Source organism: Anoplopoma fimbria, chromosome 20 (assembly GCF_027596085.1).
Source record: "Anoplopoma fimbria isolate UVic2021 breed Golden Eagle Sablefish chromosome 20, Afim_UVic_2022, whole genome shotgun sequence".
Taxonomy (NCBI): Eukaryota; Metazoa; Chordata; class Actinopteri; order Perciformes; family Anoplopomatidae; genus Anoplopoma; species Anoplopoma fimbria.
This window is the reverse complement of record NC_072468.1, coordinates 2,124,649-2,140,357: the sequence shown is the minus strand read 5'-3', so window position 1 is coordinate 2,140,357 and position 15,709 is coordinate 2,124,649. Positions and strand designations below refer to the sequence as shown.

Genomic DNA, 15,709 nt, shown 5'->3' with positions numbered 1-15,709 from the left:
TCACATCACTGTGTTTACAGATTACAGCATGCATATATGATATCTCTCAACAGTGGTTATCACATACGATGGTTGGCAATGTAAATAAACACAAACTGCTTGCCTGAGTGGGAGAATCAGAACGGGTCCCTGCTGCAGCCATTCACTGGCAGAGGATCAATTAGCTAGCATTGGCTAGCTCAGAGCTAACATATGCTCTGTCGTTGCGTTGCTGTTTGACACTTTTTACAATCGTGCATTGGTTTGGAAAATGATCTGTTCATTTGGACAAGAATCTTCTTCTTTGCAGATCAGTTTGCAGCAGTGAGCAGCTCCATATCCAGACACAAAGCAAAACCCCCAAAGTGTCAATCACAGCGATCGCAAAGAGTGGATGCTTCAGGTGGTGTGGGAAATTTGGGAATTATGATTTGGTCTGGAGAAGAAAGTAGCAAACACGACTCTTGAAGACAGGGACATTTGAAATGAAATAGGTGATGCAATACACAATTATTAGTTTGTCAGGTAGACAAAGTACCACCTGCCACATCTCAAAGTTCAGTGGCACACCATTAAACAACCAAATGTATTTATGTGCCCTTATTTGCTCTAATGTAAACTGCTTGGTATTTTTAAGCACACATAGGATTTCGATATAACAGGCACAGAAAACAGCTCATGAACGCCCCATCCACGTTTGGGGATATTTACCTCATCATAAATAGACACACACACACACACCGCCTTGTTTTTGCTTTTAAATGTCCCTATGGATGTATAAAGAAAGTGGCCCCCTCTGCTGGAGATTATTAACAACTACCATGCAATAGACCACTACATGACTGATGTACATATATGTGTATGCATCTAGAATTAAGATATAGAAATAGAATAGAGGAACACATCTATATATTTTATATTCTATTTCATTAACATCATTTTAGGATTCTATATTAAACACTTGTCATATTCTTACTGGCACTGTACTTGTCATACACCATAACCTGCACACAAATGTTAAAACATTACACATCAATCTACCATCAATTTAAGTACTTGCACTACAGGGGAGGTCAGGTGAAAAGTACTGTACATTCAGTCCATTTACCATGTGAATAACATTGTTGATAATGTCACTTGTGTGTTATCCCATGAACACATACACACAATGAAAATTGAAAATATAGTTTAATACACCATATACTGCATTTGAGAAGTCTGACAAAGCTGGTAAGAACACAAGGTATTGTGGTCAATTCCCACAGCCTCACAACACATTATTTATCAGCATACTAAAACATATTTAAAAAAAAAAAAAAAAGGACAGAACCTGGATATCCCACCAAACATGGGTAAATCAAGCACATAGAGTTTGATAATTAACTTCATCGATTTACATTTTCTATAACAATTGCAGGGGAACCAATTTTGGACTGTTACAGTACTGACTAAAGAAATCCAGCTTTATTAAGATGCACGTTTGTTGTCACTAGCAAGCCTACACTACTTTATCTTCAACAGTTTGGACAAAGCCTGAAAGCATTGTGTTCCTGTACAATGTAGCTAAACAAGTTGATGCTCTTCAAACAGGACTGACTTTATGCTCTTGGTCCATAATTAACATAAAATGTGACATGCAAATTAGATTTGCCCCTATACTTGTGTCAAGTCTTAATAGGGACCGAAGAGGTTACTTGGTATATCATCTCAGCAGGTTTGTCTGGTCCACTTTCCACTATGTAACAATCATCGTCCATATTCACCCCTGTTTTTCCATTCAGAGGAACTGTCCCTTGCCCTTTGTCCAGACCAACAGCCATGACTTGGTTTTTCTTGATGTTACCAGAAACTGGAACCCCCAGTTTTCTCTCACCATTCATCTGCACAGGATTGGGACTTGTCACTGGTGTCACCCTCTTTAGTCTGCAATGCCCTTTGCCACCTCGTACATGCTTTGCCATAAATTCATGTGCTTTGGCACATTTGTGCCTCTGTAACAGCTGAGCAGTTTCAAAAGGAAGATGACAGACTCGACATGCGAACCCATTTGATGCTGAGGATGTCTGCATTGGTAAACCTGATGCAGATTGTGTGGGCTTCTTCATCTGCACAGAGGGAGTGACAGCGAGCCTGGGACTGCCTTTAATGGACGCACTGGGATTTGGACTCCGACCCATCGATGGAAGGGGGGCAGTGATATAAGGCTTGGATGCATTGGGATTCGGACTCTTCACCTGCATGAACGGAGAGGTATGAAGCCCTTGCTTGCTTTTGTGGAATGTACCGATTTTCTGGTTTTCCAACTGCAGGGTGGAAGTCATAAGAGGTGATCGACTGCCTTTACTGGCTGCACTGGGATTCTGGCTTTTCAAATGCAGATAGGAAGCGGCCCAAGGCCCCGAAACACTTGGACTCTTGTCTGTTCCGGCTACATTTGGCATCTTCATATTCAGCGGTCTCGCAGTGATGATTCTGAATTTGCTAGTTAGGGTGTTGGGTGCTTTACAAACATGGAAGCGAGGCACTAACTTCTTGCTGGAGAGCAGCAGTCCACATCCTATACAGCCAGCAACTTTATCTGTGACATGAGAGCTGTGGTGGGAGATGAGAGAAGACCGTGTAATAAAACACTGCCCACATTTAGCGCATGTGTAAGGCTTTGTCTTGTTAAAATTGCGCACTGTTTGAACCAACACAACAGGCTGGTAAAGTGTCCAAAGATCTACTGTGGGGGCACCTACACCCGCAAAAATGTTCTGCATATCTTTTTCATGGGGATTGGGGGGCAAAGATGCTTGTGACACAGAGTGCTGCAATTGAGGCACTTGTGAAAGCTGTGTAGACTGCATGGGAACTTGTGGCATACAAGCTGATTTATTTGGCAGCATAGGCTTCCCCGGCAAATACGTTGATGGCGTCTTCCAGACAACCTCACCGGTCTGCAGTCGTTTCAGCTGCTCCTCCTCTTCTATGCGCTTCTCAATTCTGCGCTTCTTTATTGTTCCGTGATCAAGCACTTGGTGTCCTGGTTCATGTGTAGTGCTGTGATCCAGCATGTCTGCGTATTCAACAAACTCTGTTCCACAGGAGCAGATGTGACTTGCAGCCGAACAATAGTGCTCCTCAAGGCATTTCCGATTGGCAAATATCTGCTCACAGCTGAAGCAAAACCTTCCAGCGTCCATCAAGTCTCTGCCTAAGCCATCCTCCAGGAGATTTGGTCTTCCTCTCTCCATCTTCAGGCTGGCTTTGTGGAGCCCTCTGGAGCACCTTTACTGTTGGTGACAGGTGTTGGAAATAATGCTGTCATAAACAAATTTCTTAAAAAAAGAACATGGACAAATATTGAATTCAGTCGTAACGTTGCCTCATTGTCTAATGGTGACTGACACTATCTGAATAAGGAGCTAGTTATGCTAACAGCTACACACAGCGGCATGTTAAGGAGGGATTACTGTGATGTTACAAATCACTTCGTTTCTTTTGAACATCTGCTCGACTCTGAAAGGGATTGAAAACAGATGAGACCTACAAATAGTTTGGAAACCCCCGTTAGCCTTAGTCTTACAACGTTATTCTGTTGAACGCGCCCTTGCATAGCTTTAAAAACCTAGCATGCTAACGTTAGCCTCACCTAGCTCACAAACAATGATGGTAGCTTACCTTTACATACACATCAAAGTGTCGACGTGTTAATATTATGGGACGTACATGCAAAAAACAACAACTCCAAATGCTTGTCGTTTTTGAGACAGTCACAATTGGGCTAACTTGCCGGTAGTTAACCCGAGTAGGTGGCAGCTAGCCCACTAGCCACACCAAGAAACAGCAGAGAACCGACTCTTCTTCTACGATTGGCGCGCTTCGACAGCCAAACTCCCGGGGTTTGGCTGGGTATAGCGACACCTGTGGACTGGAGGTGCAGTTACACCTTTGACTCTATTGGTGGGATAGTTGTACTTGGTGATTTTAGTCTGCATTACACAAATAAATATAAACTATATGACTATGAGCCTGGCAGGCCATTGTTGAACTTAGTAACAGCGATAGACAAAACAGTTCCCCCCCTCAGTCTGCTGTTGAGGACTTTGTGATACCGCTGAAGGCTACTTTCATAGTAACTTGCTTCTGCACTATACTTTTGCTCTGGTTTATGCTTTAAGATGCTTGTTTAAGAAAGGAGATGCACTTATGACTTCTGGTGACTAGTAGTTCTCTTGAATACCTATGTTGAATACACTTATTGTATTTGTATTAGTTTATTGCACTTATCCTATTCGTATTAGTTTGTTGCAATTATTGTTTTCGTAGTAATTTGCCTCTGCACTATACTTTTGCTCTGGTTTATGCTTTTAGATGCTTGTTTAAGAAAGGAGATGCACTTATGACTTCTGGTGACTAGTAGTTCTCTTGAATACCTATGTTGAATACACTTCCTGTAAGTCGCTTTGGATAAAAGCGTCTGCTAAATGACTGTAATGTAATGTAATGTAAATGTACTGAACAGGCGAGACCTTGAGCCATTTACCAAAACATTTGGCATTTGGTCTTGGGAGAGAGAACAGGACAATTACTGTTCACTAATTGTCCATGTAACAAATGTTCAGGCAAAAATGAATAATAAACATAAAATGGGTGGCGTCATTGCATTGAATTAAAAATGAAAAATGGGGGGGGTCATACCAGTGTTTGTTATTCATTGTCTCTGTAGGATATATGTCAACAAATCATTCCTTCCTGTCCAGTCAGACTTCCTACCTGTCTAGTTTTTTTTAAGAGTCAGCATAGTTTTGCTTTTGAAAGTAAGCCGTGACTATCAGTTTTCAATTTTGGAGTAGTATACTTTTTATATGTATCCCATTTCAGAGGCATTGGCAGGTTTGTAGATTGATTACATAAAATTGTTACGTATAAATTATGATGAATAAAACCTTACAGAATTTAGTTTAATACAAACCTTATGTGCAAGCTTTTGTGATCCAACCCCCAAGGCGAAAAAACTTGATTACCTTTTGTTTGGATTTTCCTTTTAAATTTGATTGATAAAAACAATTATCCAGCCTCTGTTAAGGCAGACAATAAATGATCATTCAGTTGAATCAACACTTGTTTTTAATTGTACCGGTACTAATGTAAGAGACGGTTGCTTAAAAACTTACCTCAAACAATGTGCAATAAGTAAAGGCTTTCTATGCTGGAACACTGATTAGCAACAGATATGTTGAGTGGTAATTTGATTTAAGTACAAATACAAAATGAAATGAACTTAAACTTAACTTAAATTTGACAAAGATGGTCTTCAAAACTGGCTGAAGATCAGGAAATTAGACATCTTATAAGCCCCCAAATGTATCCAATTAACTCTTTAATGCACACCATGAATTTATGAAATCCTTCTCGAAGATACTGCACATTTAAATCTTGTGAACATAAATCACATATTCAACACTTGTAACCCAAATGTGCCATCAAAGAAAAAAATAATATATAGTTTTTGAGAAATTATAATAAAGATCCAATGATCAAAAGAGGTCATTGTGTAGTTTTCAGATTTCCCCATGGATTCTTGCATGCTGCATCTGCATTTAGCAAAAATCATGTACACATTTGACTCCCTGGTCCTTTCAGCTAGGACTTTTATTAAAACAAGTTATTTATAAAGTACACAAGTTTCTTTTGGATGAGACCTTTTTATTCAATGAAAATGTCTGTCTTACAAGAACTATGTGGTCCCATAACACACGAAAAGACATAACCAACATGTTTTACAACTGGTAAGTTTATTAACACCAGGAACAACAAGCAGCTACATCACATACTCTGTGATAAAAAGTTTGATTACCAAATGTTAAGAAACATTTACAGTCTAATGAAGCTATATCATAAAAGGGGATTAACTTGATAGAAAAAAAATATTGTACAGTATACCAAAGCTTTTTTTTTTTTTTAACATTGGCAAGCTACAATAACACACCCACAATAAATAAAAAATACACTCATCTGGTGGCTGTACAGTGTCACAAAAACACCTTAAGTAAAACACATTGGCACATATGGAAAAAAAACAAGCTATAATAAAAATGTGATCTGTTTTTGTGTGCACCACTCCCATGTTAGCCTTTTTTTTGTGTGATTAAGAAGTCAGCTGTTCTTGTGTTTTTGGCTTTGTGTCTCCAGCCATGATGCGATGAATCCTCCTGCGGTGGTTTTTAAGTGATTTCAGACTTGGGTATGTACCCTGACAGACATCACAGCGATATGATTCAGACTGTTTGTGAGTGAGCAGGTGTTTCTGTAATCCGTCCACAGTGCCAAACCAGCGAAGACAAACAGGGCAGCGCACAGGCTTGATGGCGGGCTTGCAAGCCCCACTCCTCTGGTGAAACATAAGACTGATTGTGTTGGGGAAGTCAGAGTTGCAGTTGGAACAGTGGTAGGTTCTGGGTGGGTTTGTGGGATTTGTAGCCCGCACACCTTTGCATCGGTTCCAGGACAAGTGCCTGCGAAGGGAGCAGCGAGTGGAGAAAGTGTTGCCACATCGTGAGCAAACAATCCGCTGCTGCTTCTTTGTTGGATTTGGAACCTGCTCTGTGCGTGGCTGCTTCTGCAGAGGCTGATGCACTGACTGAGATGGCTGCTGCTGCTGAGGTGGCTGTTGCTGAAATCTAAGTAGCAGAGGTTGTGATCTTTGTGGTTGAAGTCCCTTCAGCAGCTGGTGATGAGGATGCATGTGGATCTGCAGATGAACTTCATAGTCTGCCCAGGAATTAACAGTCTCTCCACAAGTTGGACATGTGTAGGATTCCTGTGCATGCTTCTGCAGATGCTCCAGAAGAAGCCTTGGGGATGTAAATCCAACCCCACACTCACACGTCACCCTCCTTGGAAGTACTGAGGGGAGTGACATGATGCCCCAGTTTCCTCCATCATCCTCCTTGGTTTGACATTCTGTTGCAATGCCCGGCATAGCCTGCTGCACAGTCCTTCCATCCACCTGTCCACCATCTTTTATCGTTCGTTGCAACTGACATTTCTTTCTGTGAACCATCATGTTATCTTTGCGGTTAAAGTTCTTACCGCAGACAAAACACGCAAACATTGGTTTCATATTGTTGGCAGTAACTGGAGTGGAACCCTGATGACCACTCTGTGCTACGGGTCCACGTGGCCTAAATCCGCACAGCCGTAGATGGCGCCTCAGAGTAGATGGGCGACTGTAGGTTTTCTGACACCTGTTACAGGGGTAACGTTTCACACCACCGCTGACAAAATAGCGCAGGCTGGGGTTCACCGTCTCTGCAGACTTCCTCACCTGTGTGTCATTACCAGCTTTCTTTGTAGAGCCAAGCACCTCAAGTTCATCATCCAAGGGCATTGTCCACTCCCCTTCATCACTGTCTTGATCATCAACTGCTGCTGCTTCTGAATCCCAGCTACTGTTTTCTTGTCCTAGCTGGAGCGAAATTCCAGACAGAGAGGCATCTCTTTGCTCCTCGTTCATGGAAGATTTGGAGCAGAATGGTGAGAAGCTTTTTGCTGGATGAGTCCAGGCCAACTGTGAAGCTGCAGACTGCTGTGAATCTGGAGAGTTGACCTCTACCTTGATATGACCAGTAGCTTCAGTGCCAATGGCAATACTCTTGTTGAGTTGAGATCCAGCTTTAACCCCTGCATCTGTTGTGGGTTCACTGTTTGATCTCAAAACTGGCATTTTCTGAATGGAGGGATTGGCCTGTGGAGAAGGGGCTGACCCTGGGCCCTGACACTTGTGCATTTTGAGGTTCCACCTGCGTGCATAGCTGTGCTTGCACAACGGACAAAAGAAGACTTTTTTTGAATTGTTTAGATTGTGGAATGGCACTATTTTCTGAGGCAAAGGTGACTTTTTTTTAACAGAGCTTGATGGCTGTACGGTTTTGTTTCCTAACTGAGGGCACACGTGATTGTCAGGTAAAGGAAGCCGCCCAATGATAAGCTGTTTGCAGCGACGGCAACATTGAATCCTCTCCTTTTTGTGCAAGAAATGATGCTCTGTCAATTTGTCCAAATTTTGAAAGATCCTTCGACAGCGGCCACATTGATATCTCCCATTTGTGCCATTACTGCCAGGAGCCATGAGCTTTTGACGGGTTTCAAGAACCACAACAGGTGAGAAAGTCTTTGTCAGAGAGACAACCTTTTTTTTACTGGACTCAAGAATTCTGCTGATGGATGGAGCTTTTGTCTTTATACCAGGTTTTGCAAGCAGCCGCCTCAACTGTGCAATTGAGAGATCGTTTATCGGGGACACCTCAGTTTTTGCAACTGGTGTTATATCAACAGGGACAACTTCTTGTTTGGGGGTGACAGTGTTATCGTTATGATTCTGTGAAAGAGGATTTTGAAATCGCTTCATGTATGCTGATGCCAGCAACTTCATTAGAGAGTTATTTTTGGGCAAATTTTCACCCTTTTCACTGCTGGGAACAGAATTTGTTTTGTCCTGCAAACAAATGTCGTCGACAGTCTCTGGTATTTTCTCTGCTGTGGCTGACATGGTTTCAAGTCGTTTCTCACTGTGATGTTGAAGTGGTGCAGACTGGCCTTGAGGAGTGGTTACTATGGAGATGCCACCCTCCAGGCTTACATCTGCTTTATGGTCTGTTAATGTGGGTAGTTCGACAGCAGGGAAACTTGAGACGGAGGGGCAACTAAAGACCAAAGCTGGCTGAGCTACAGTTGGAACGAATGATGCATGATGGGAAGGAACGACTTTATCACACCCTGTTCCACTAGAGAGAACACTATTACTATCCAGAGGTTGCAGAAGCTGTGGCTGAGAGATATGTGATTGCTTATGCTGCAGCATAAGACCAAAGTCCTGAAACTCCTCTCCACAATCACAAATAAAAAAAGAGGGAGACTGGCTCTCAGGTAAGTGTGTCGGTGGACTGGGGTGCTCACTAGATGAGTCCATACTTGAGAACAGTGTTTCACGTGGGCTGATGTTAGGCTGTGAAGCGGCAGTGACCTTGGAGAGTGCACCGGCATGGGTTGCCTGATGAACGAGCAAAGAGGCCAGTCCAGTGAAGGTGGCTGAACATGCCACACAGCGATACACTTTGGGGGACGAAGTACTTCCCTGTAACCCAAGCATCATGGCAGCCAAACGTATTAGGCAATCCTGTTGTTGTAGTCATGCAAAGAAGTCGCCTGTAAATCACACACAACATACACAAAAATTATGTTATCAGGTGAAAATGGGCAAACAATCACAATTTGAACATTATCTGCAAAAATACGTTTTTTTAACCTCAAATATTTCTACTAATTCTACTGGCATACCTGTATACATCAAAACACATTTTTCTTATTCATTTCGCAGTTAAATGCGGTTTAAACATGGTTGCATCAATGGAAAACAAAAGGAACGCAAACATGAGAAAACTATTATATTATTATTACGTCATATTTTGTGTTTTTTGTTATAGAAAATTGTCAATTTGTATTAAACTATATAACGTGTAATATAGTTTGTGAAATGAGGTGTTTGAATTTACCATTCCTACAAAACATTTAACAAAAGGTGGGGTTTTAGCAAAACGGTCCAGCTGGAACAATGCCTGATCAGACCCCTTTAGAAGAGCACTAAATTGTAGGCCTGCAAATATGAAGCCAGTGCTGCCTTGGCCTGCATTTTCTCCCAGCATCCAACTCAACAGAGCAACTGAGAGATGCCCTGAATTGCAACAAGACACACTGCCCATGACACACTGCCCCTGCCACTATTTGCCACAGCAAATTCATCAGGTATTTCTGCAGAAATGGGATCACATACCACAGCTGCAGACTTAGGCATCATTTCCACTGACTTTGTAGAGCATGCTTAGCCTCCCAAAGACCAGGAGCATTTCCACTTTATCCTCACAGCAGAAAAAAGCATGCAGACCTGCAATACAGCGGTCTTGGCTCTGAGCAGGGCCTAACCATGACAGTCTTGACCGAGCTGCGTTGATGATCAAAGAGAATTGGTACGACACGCATGCCCGTGTAACGCATTAATATTTTGTATTTAATTCAGAGGAAATAATATCCCGTTTTCACAACCAAAATCACCCCCAAAATACAGTGGGGCAAAAAAGTATTTAGTCAGCCACCAATTGTGCAAGTTCTCCCACTTAAAAAGATGAGACGCCTGTAATTTTCATCATAGGTACACTTCAACTATGAGAGACAGAATGGGGGGAAAGAATCCAGGAAATCACATTGTAGGATTTTTAATGAATTAATTGGTAAATTCCTCGGTAAAATAAGTATTTGGTCACCTACAAACAAGCAAGATTTCTGGCTCTCACAGACCTGTAACTTCTTCTTTAAGAGGCTCCTCTGTCCTCCACTCGTTACCTGTATTAATGGCACCTGTTTGAACTTGTTATCAGTATAAAAGACACCTGTCCACAACCTCAAACAGTCACACTCCAAACTCCACTATGGCCAAGACCAAAGAGCTGTCAAAGGACACCAGAAACAAAATTGTAGACCTGCACCAGGCTGGGAAGACTGAATCTACAATAGGTAAGCAGCTTGGTGTGAAGAAATCAACTGTGGGAGCAATTATTAGAAAATGGAAGACATACAAGACCACTGATAATCTCCCTCGATCTGGGGCTCCACGCAAGATCTCACCCCGTGGGGCCAAAATGATCACAAGAACGGTGAACAAAAATCCCAGAACCACACGGGGGACCTAGTGAATGACCTGCAGAGAGCTGGGACCAAAGTAACAAAGGCTACCATCAGTAACACACTACGCCGCCAGGGACTCAAATCCTGCAGTGCCAGACGTGTCCCCCTGCTTAAGCCAGTACATGTCCAGGCCCGTCTGAAGTTTGCTAGAGAGCATTTGGATGATCCAGAAGAGGATTGGGAGAATGTCATATGGTCAGATGAAACCAAAATAGAACTTTTTGCTAAAAACTCAACTCGTCGTGTTTGGAGGAGAAAGAATGCCGAGTTGCATCCAAAGAACACCATACCTACTGTGAAGCATGGGGGTGGAAACATCATGCTTTGGGGCTGTTTTTCTGCAAGGGGACCAGGACGACTGATCCGTGTAAAGGAAAGAATGAATGGGGCCATGTATCGTGAGATTTTGAGTGAAAACCTCCTTCCATCAGCAAGGGCATTGAAGATGAAACGTGGCTGGGTCTTTCAGCATGACAATGATCCCAAACACACCGCCCGGGCAACCAAGGAGTGGCTTCGTAAGAAGCATTTCAAGGTCCTGGAGTGGCCTAGCCAGTCTCCAGATCTCAACCCCATAGAAAATCTGTGGAGGGAGTTGAAAGTCCGTGTTGCCCAGCGACAGCCCCAAAACATCACTGCTCTAGAGGAGATCTGCATGGAGGAATGGGCCAAAATACCAGCAACAGTGTGTGAAAAGTCTGTACATTTTTATTCCTGTTCTATCTTTATTTTGTTGTATAGTATGTGTATTTATTGTCTGTGTAGTTGTATAGTATGTGTATTTATTGTCTGTGTAGTTGTATAGTATGTGTATTTATTGTCTGTGTAGTTGTATAGTATGTGTATTTATTGTCTGTGTAGTTGTATAGTATGTGTATTTATTGTCTGTGTAGTTGTATAGTATGTGTATTTATTGTCTGTGTAGTTGTATAGTATGTGTATTTATTGTCTGTGTAGTTGTATAGTATGTGTATTTATTGTCTGTGTAGTTGTATAGTATGTGTATTGTTGTATAGTATAGTATGTGTATTTATTGTCTGTGTAGTTGTATAGTATGTGTATTTATTGTCTGTGTCTGTGTATTTAGTTGTTGTATAGTATGTGTATTTATTGTCTGTGTAGTTGTATAGTATGTGTATTTATTGTCTGTGTAGTTGTATAGTATGTGTATTTATTGTCTGTGTAGTTGTATAGTATGTGTATTTATTGTCTGTGTAGTTGTATAGTATGTGTATTTATTGTCTGTGTCTGTGTAGTTGAGCTGCTGCAACACTTGAATTTCCCCCATGGGGATCAATAAAGGAATATAATAATAATAAAAGCTTGTGAAGACTTACAGAAAACGTTTGACCTCTGTCATTGCCAACAAAGGGTATATAACAAAGTATTGAGATGAACTTTTGTTATTGACCAAATACTTATTTTCCACCATAATTTGCAAATATATTCTTTAAAAATCAGACAATGTGATTTTCAGGATTTTTTTTTCTCATTTTGTCTCTCATAGTTTAGGTATACCTATGATGAAAATTACAGGCCTCTCATCTTTTTAAGTGGGAGAACTTGCACAATTGGTGGCTGACTAAATACTTTTTTGCCCCACTGTATATGTTATACTTAATATAAAAAGCTCAAATAATATAAACAAATAATGGACTGACTATTAGAACCATGATGTCCTGTCAATCAGGAATGACAAAATCTACAGGAAGATAGTTTAAAATAATGATTCTATTCTTTTTTTATCATTTAAAATCACTCCAACTGTGTCCAATGTTTGCATTGCTTCAAAAATGCTACATAATTGGCACTAATTTGAGAAGTAGAGTCAATAATATGTTGCATTTAAGTATCTTGGGTTATATTTGGGTAACATTTACATGTTTACATGAACTGCTAAATGTTCTTTGACTGTTACATTGAGGACCTCGCAATTGATCATTCTGAAAGTTGTGCTCCTCTTGAAGATTTTTGGCATATTTAGACCTCTCTATTTACAATAGAAGTCATTGTTGGTTGATTAGTAAAAAAAAAACAAGAGCACAGCATCAACTTAGAAAGTAAATCTGAATTTTAAGACGACATTAACAGGGAGGAGATCCATATTTGCGGCTTGAATTATCCAATGACAACGAGGTACACCTCAAACAACCAGACACAAGGAGGACGTGAACGCACCACCACACACTTAAGGAGCTGTTGCCAAGAAGAAACGAAACAGATCTATACCATTAACACACATAATGTCATTTAATAGACCTACCAGTAGGCCAGTCAGCGTCTCAGTGAGCTGTATTCATATACATAACCCCAAGGTCTTGTTGAAAGGATCCAGAAAGGTTTCCATTGAGAGCTAAGCAGGAGGAGAAGGCCGGACAAAACAGGAATAACTACACAATCACAAGCTAACCAGAGCTACCATCATAAGGATCAGCTTTTCTTTCTGCACAATGAACACCTACTCACCAGGAGCATTAGGGTGTTTTTTCTTTCTCTTTGTCCTTCTCAAAGAGACCAAATGTCCCCGCAGACATCTGCACTCCGCGGCTCTTCTCGGTTCTGCGGTTCACAGATGTGATGGTGTGGCAGGAGGACGAGCATGGAGCCGAGCAGAGAGGAACCGCAGCTGCAGAACAGAACGACCCAAAAGGGGTTTACACGGCGCATGCGCAGTTCACCAAAAAAGCCTGCTCAGAAATGCGCTGGTTGGAGGAGGTGCGCCATGGCTGCGCCCATCCAGGGATGCGCCACGCTGCGTCATGTGGCCACAGTGGGTATTGCGGGTCATGTGATAAGATAAGATAAGATAAGATAAGATAAGATAAGATAAGATAAGATAAGATAAGATAAGATAAGATAAGATATCACACAAGAGACATAGTAGAAGAAAGACAAGATAAAAATAAAAAATGAAAATAAAAAGAGTATTATAAATAAGCAATAAAAAAACAGTAGAAAAAACAACAATAACTGAAATATTATATTTACAGACAGAGAAAAAACAACAACTATTTAACTATTTTTAATTTTTTTTAACTATTATTGCACAGTGTAAGATAAGATAAGATAAGATAAGATAAGATAATCCTTTATTAGAATTAGAAATTTGCAGACTTACAACAGCATAGAGTTAAAGTGCACACAAGAGACATAGTAGAAGAAAGACAAGATAAAAATAAAAAATGAAAATAAAAAGAGTATTATAAATAAGCAATAAAAAAACAGTAGAAAAAACAACAATAACTGAAATATTATATTTACAGACAGAAAAAAACAACAACTATTTAACTATTTTTAACTTTTTTAACTATTATTGCACAGTGTAAGATAAGATAAGATAAGATAATCCTTTATTAGTTAGAAATTATAGATAAGCATAGAGTTAAAACAAAGACATAGTAGAAGAAGACAAGCTTTAAAAAAAAAATAAAATAAAAAAGTATTATAAATAAGCAATAAAAAAACAGTAGAAAAAACAACAATAACTGAAATATTTAACTTTTTTTTTTAACTATTATATTTACAGACAGATAAAAAAACAACAATATTTAACTATTTTTAACTTTTTTAAGATTATTGCACAGTGTAAGATAAGATAAGATAAGATAATAAGATATTTATTAGAAATTTGCAGACTTACAACAGCATAGAGTTAAAGTGCACACAAGAGACATAGTAGAAGAAAGACAAGATAAAAATAAAAAATAAAAAATGAAAATAAAAAGAGTATTATAAATAAGCAATAAAAAAAAACAGTAGAAAAAACAACAATAACTGAAATATTATATTTACAGACAGAGAAAAAAAAACAACAACTATTTAACTATTTTTAACTTTTTTAACTATTATTGCACAGTGTAATGTGTAATGTATTGCACAACCAGCTCTGCTCCCAGCAGACCACATGACCACATGACAATAATAACATGACAATAAAAACCTGTGCAATACATTACACATTACACTGTGCAATAATAGTTAAAAAAGTTAAAAATAGTTAAAATAGTTGTTTTTTTTTCTCTGTCTGTAAATATAATATTTCAGTTATTGTTGTTTTTTCTACTGTTTTTTTTTAATTGCTTATTTATAATACTTGTTTTATTTTATTTTTATTTTTATCTTGTCTTCTTCTACTATGTCTCTTGTGTGCACTTTACTCTACGCTGTTGTAAGTCTGCAAATTTCCCCGCTGCGGGACTAATAAAGGATTATCTTATCTTATCTTATCTTATCTTATCTTATCTTATCTTATCTTATCTTATCTTATCTTATCTTATCTTATCTTATTGTCATGTTATTATTGTCATGTGTCATGTGGTCTGCTGGGAGCAGAGCTGGTTGTGCAGCCTGACAGCAGCAGGAAGGAAGGACCTGCAGTACCTCTCCTTCACCACCGGGGGTGAAGCAGCCGGTGGTGAAGGAGCTGCACAGAGCTGCCATGTCATGAAGCCCTGAAGGCAATCTTGTCTCATTTGCAAACTGAAATAATGCAAACGTTTTATTGAGCATATTACACATTCAGCAGCCTTTTTTTTCCTTTTTGCATTATCACAATTTTAGCCAGACAGCCAACATAAAACCAATACACTTTTTTTTCCAGGTGTGGCCCTGATGAATACCTCAGTTAATTCCATTTGTTTTATCCTCTCATAATATTTGATATAATATTGTCTTTGATAGACATGTTCAGGCAAAAATGAAGACAATTATACTAATCCATAAACTATGAACCCGACGCAACCAGTTTACAAGAGATTGCACCTCGGCGATGCGATCCGCCTACTTTGCTCAACACAAATACCTGTAACTTATTCAAAGACTGCTCATATGTCATTGGTCAATACTGTAAAGAAAAAAACGTGTACCATTGCCTACAGATTTATATTTGAATGCAGAATCTGTTTATAGATGTGCACCAAATGTAGCAATTTTTGAATCCAGGTTAAAAACAAACTACTATGCTTAAATACTACAATATACAAGACAAAATATGATGTACTTTATA

The 15,709-nt window shown here is 39.7% G+C and overlaps 2 protein-coding genes across 3 annotated transcripts; both read right to left on the bottom strand.

Annotated features, from left to right (window-relative positions):
• Positions 1-1,148: 1,148 nt before the first annotated feature.
• LOC129110122 (uncharacterized) lies at positions 1,149-3,794 on the bottom strand. Its single transcript, XM_054622294.1, has 2 exons — positions 3,643-3,794; positions 1,149-3,254 (listed from the first exon to the last, which is right to left on the bottom strand). The coding sequence occupies exon 2, from the start codon at positions 3,213-3,215 to the stop codon at positions 1,644-1,646; it is 1,572 nt and encodes a 523-aa protein (XP_054478269.1). The 5' UTR covers positions 3,216-3,254; positions 3,643-3,794; the 3' UTR covers positions 1,149-1,643.
• A 1,722-nt stretch (positions 3,795-5,516) lies between these two features.
• Positions 5,517-13,357, bottom strand: im:7147486 (zinc finger protein Xfin). 2 transcript variants are annotated; one of them, XM_054622265.1, is made up of 3 exons: positions 13,171-13,357; positions 12,968-13,057; positions 5,517-9,171 (listed from the first exon to the last, which is right to left on the bottom strand). In XM_054622265.1, exon 3 carries the CDS (start codon positions 9,116-9,118, stop codon positions 6,113-6,115), a length of 3,006 nt encoding a protein of 1,001 aa, XP_054478240.1. In that variant the 5' UTR covers positions 9,119-9,171; positions 12,968-13,057; positions 13,171-13,357; the 3' UTR covers positions 5,517-6,112. The 2 variants fall into 2 exon arrangements, with proteins under 2 accessions (XP_054478240.1, XP_054478241.1); XM_054622266.1 differs by lacking the exon at positions 12,968-13,057.
• Positions 13,358-15,709: the final 2,352 nt, after the last annotated feature.

Bases quoted from the DNA above. Each gene is read 5' to 3' on its own strand.
- LOC129110122 (XM_054622294.1), bottom strand. From the start codon at position 3,215: ATGGAGAGAGGAAGACCAAATCTCCTGGAGGATGGCTTAGGCAGAGAC.
- im:7147486 (XM_054622265.1), bottom strand. From the start codon at position 9,118: ATGATGCTTGGGTTACAGGGAAGTACTTCGTCCCCCAAAGTGTATCGC.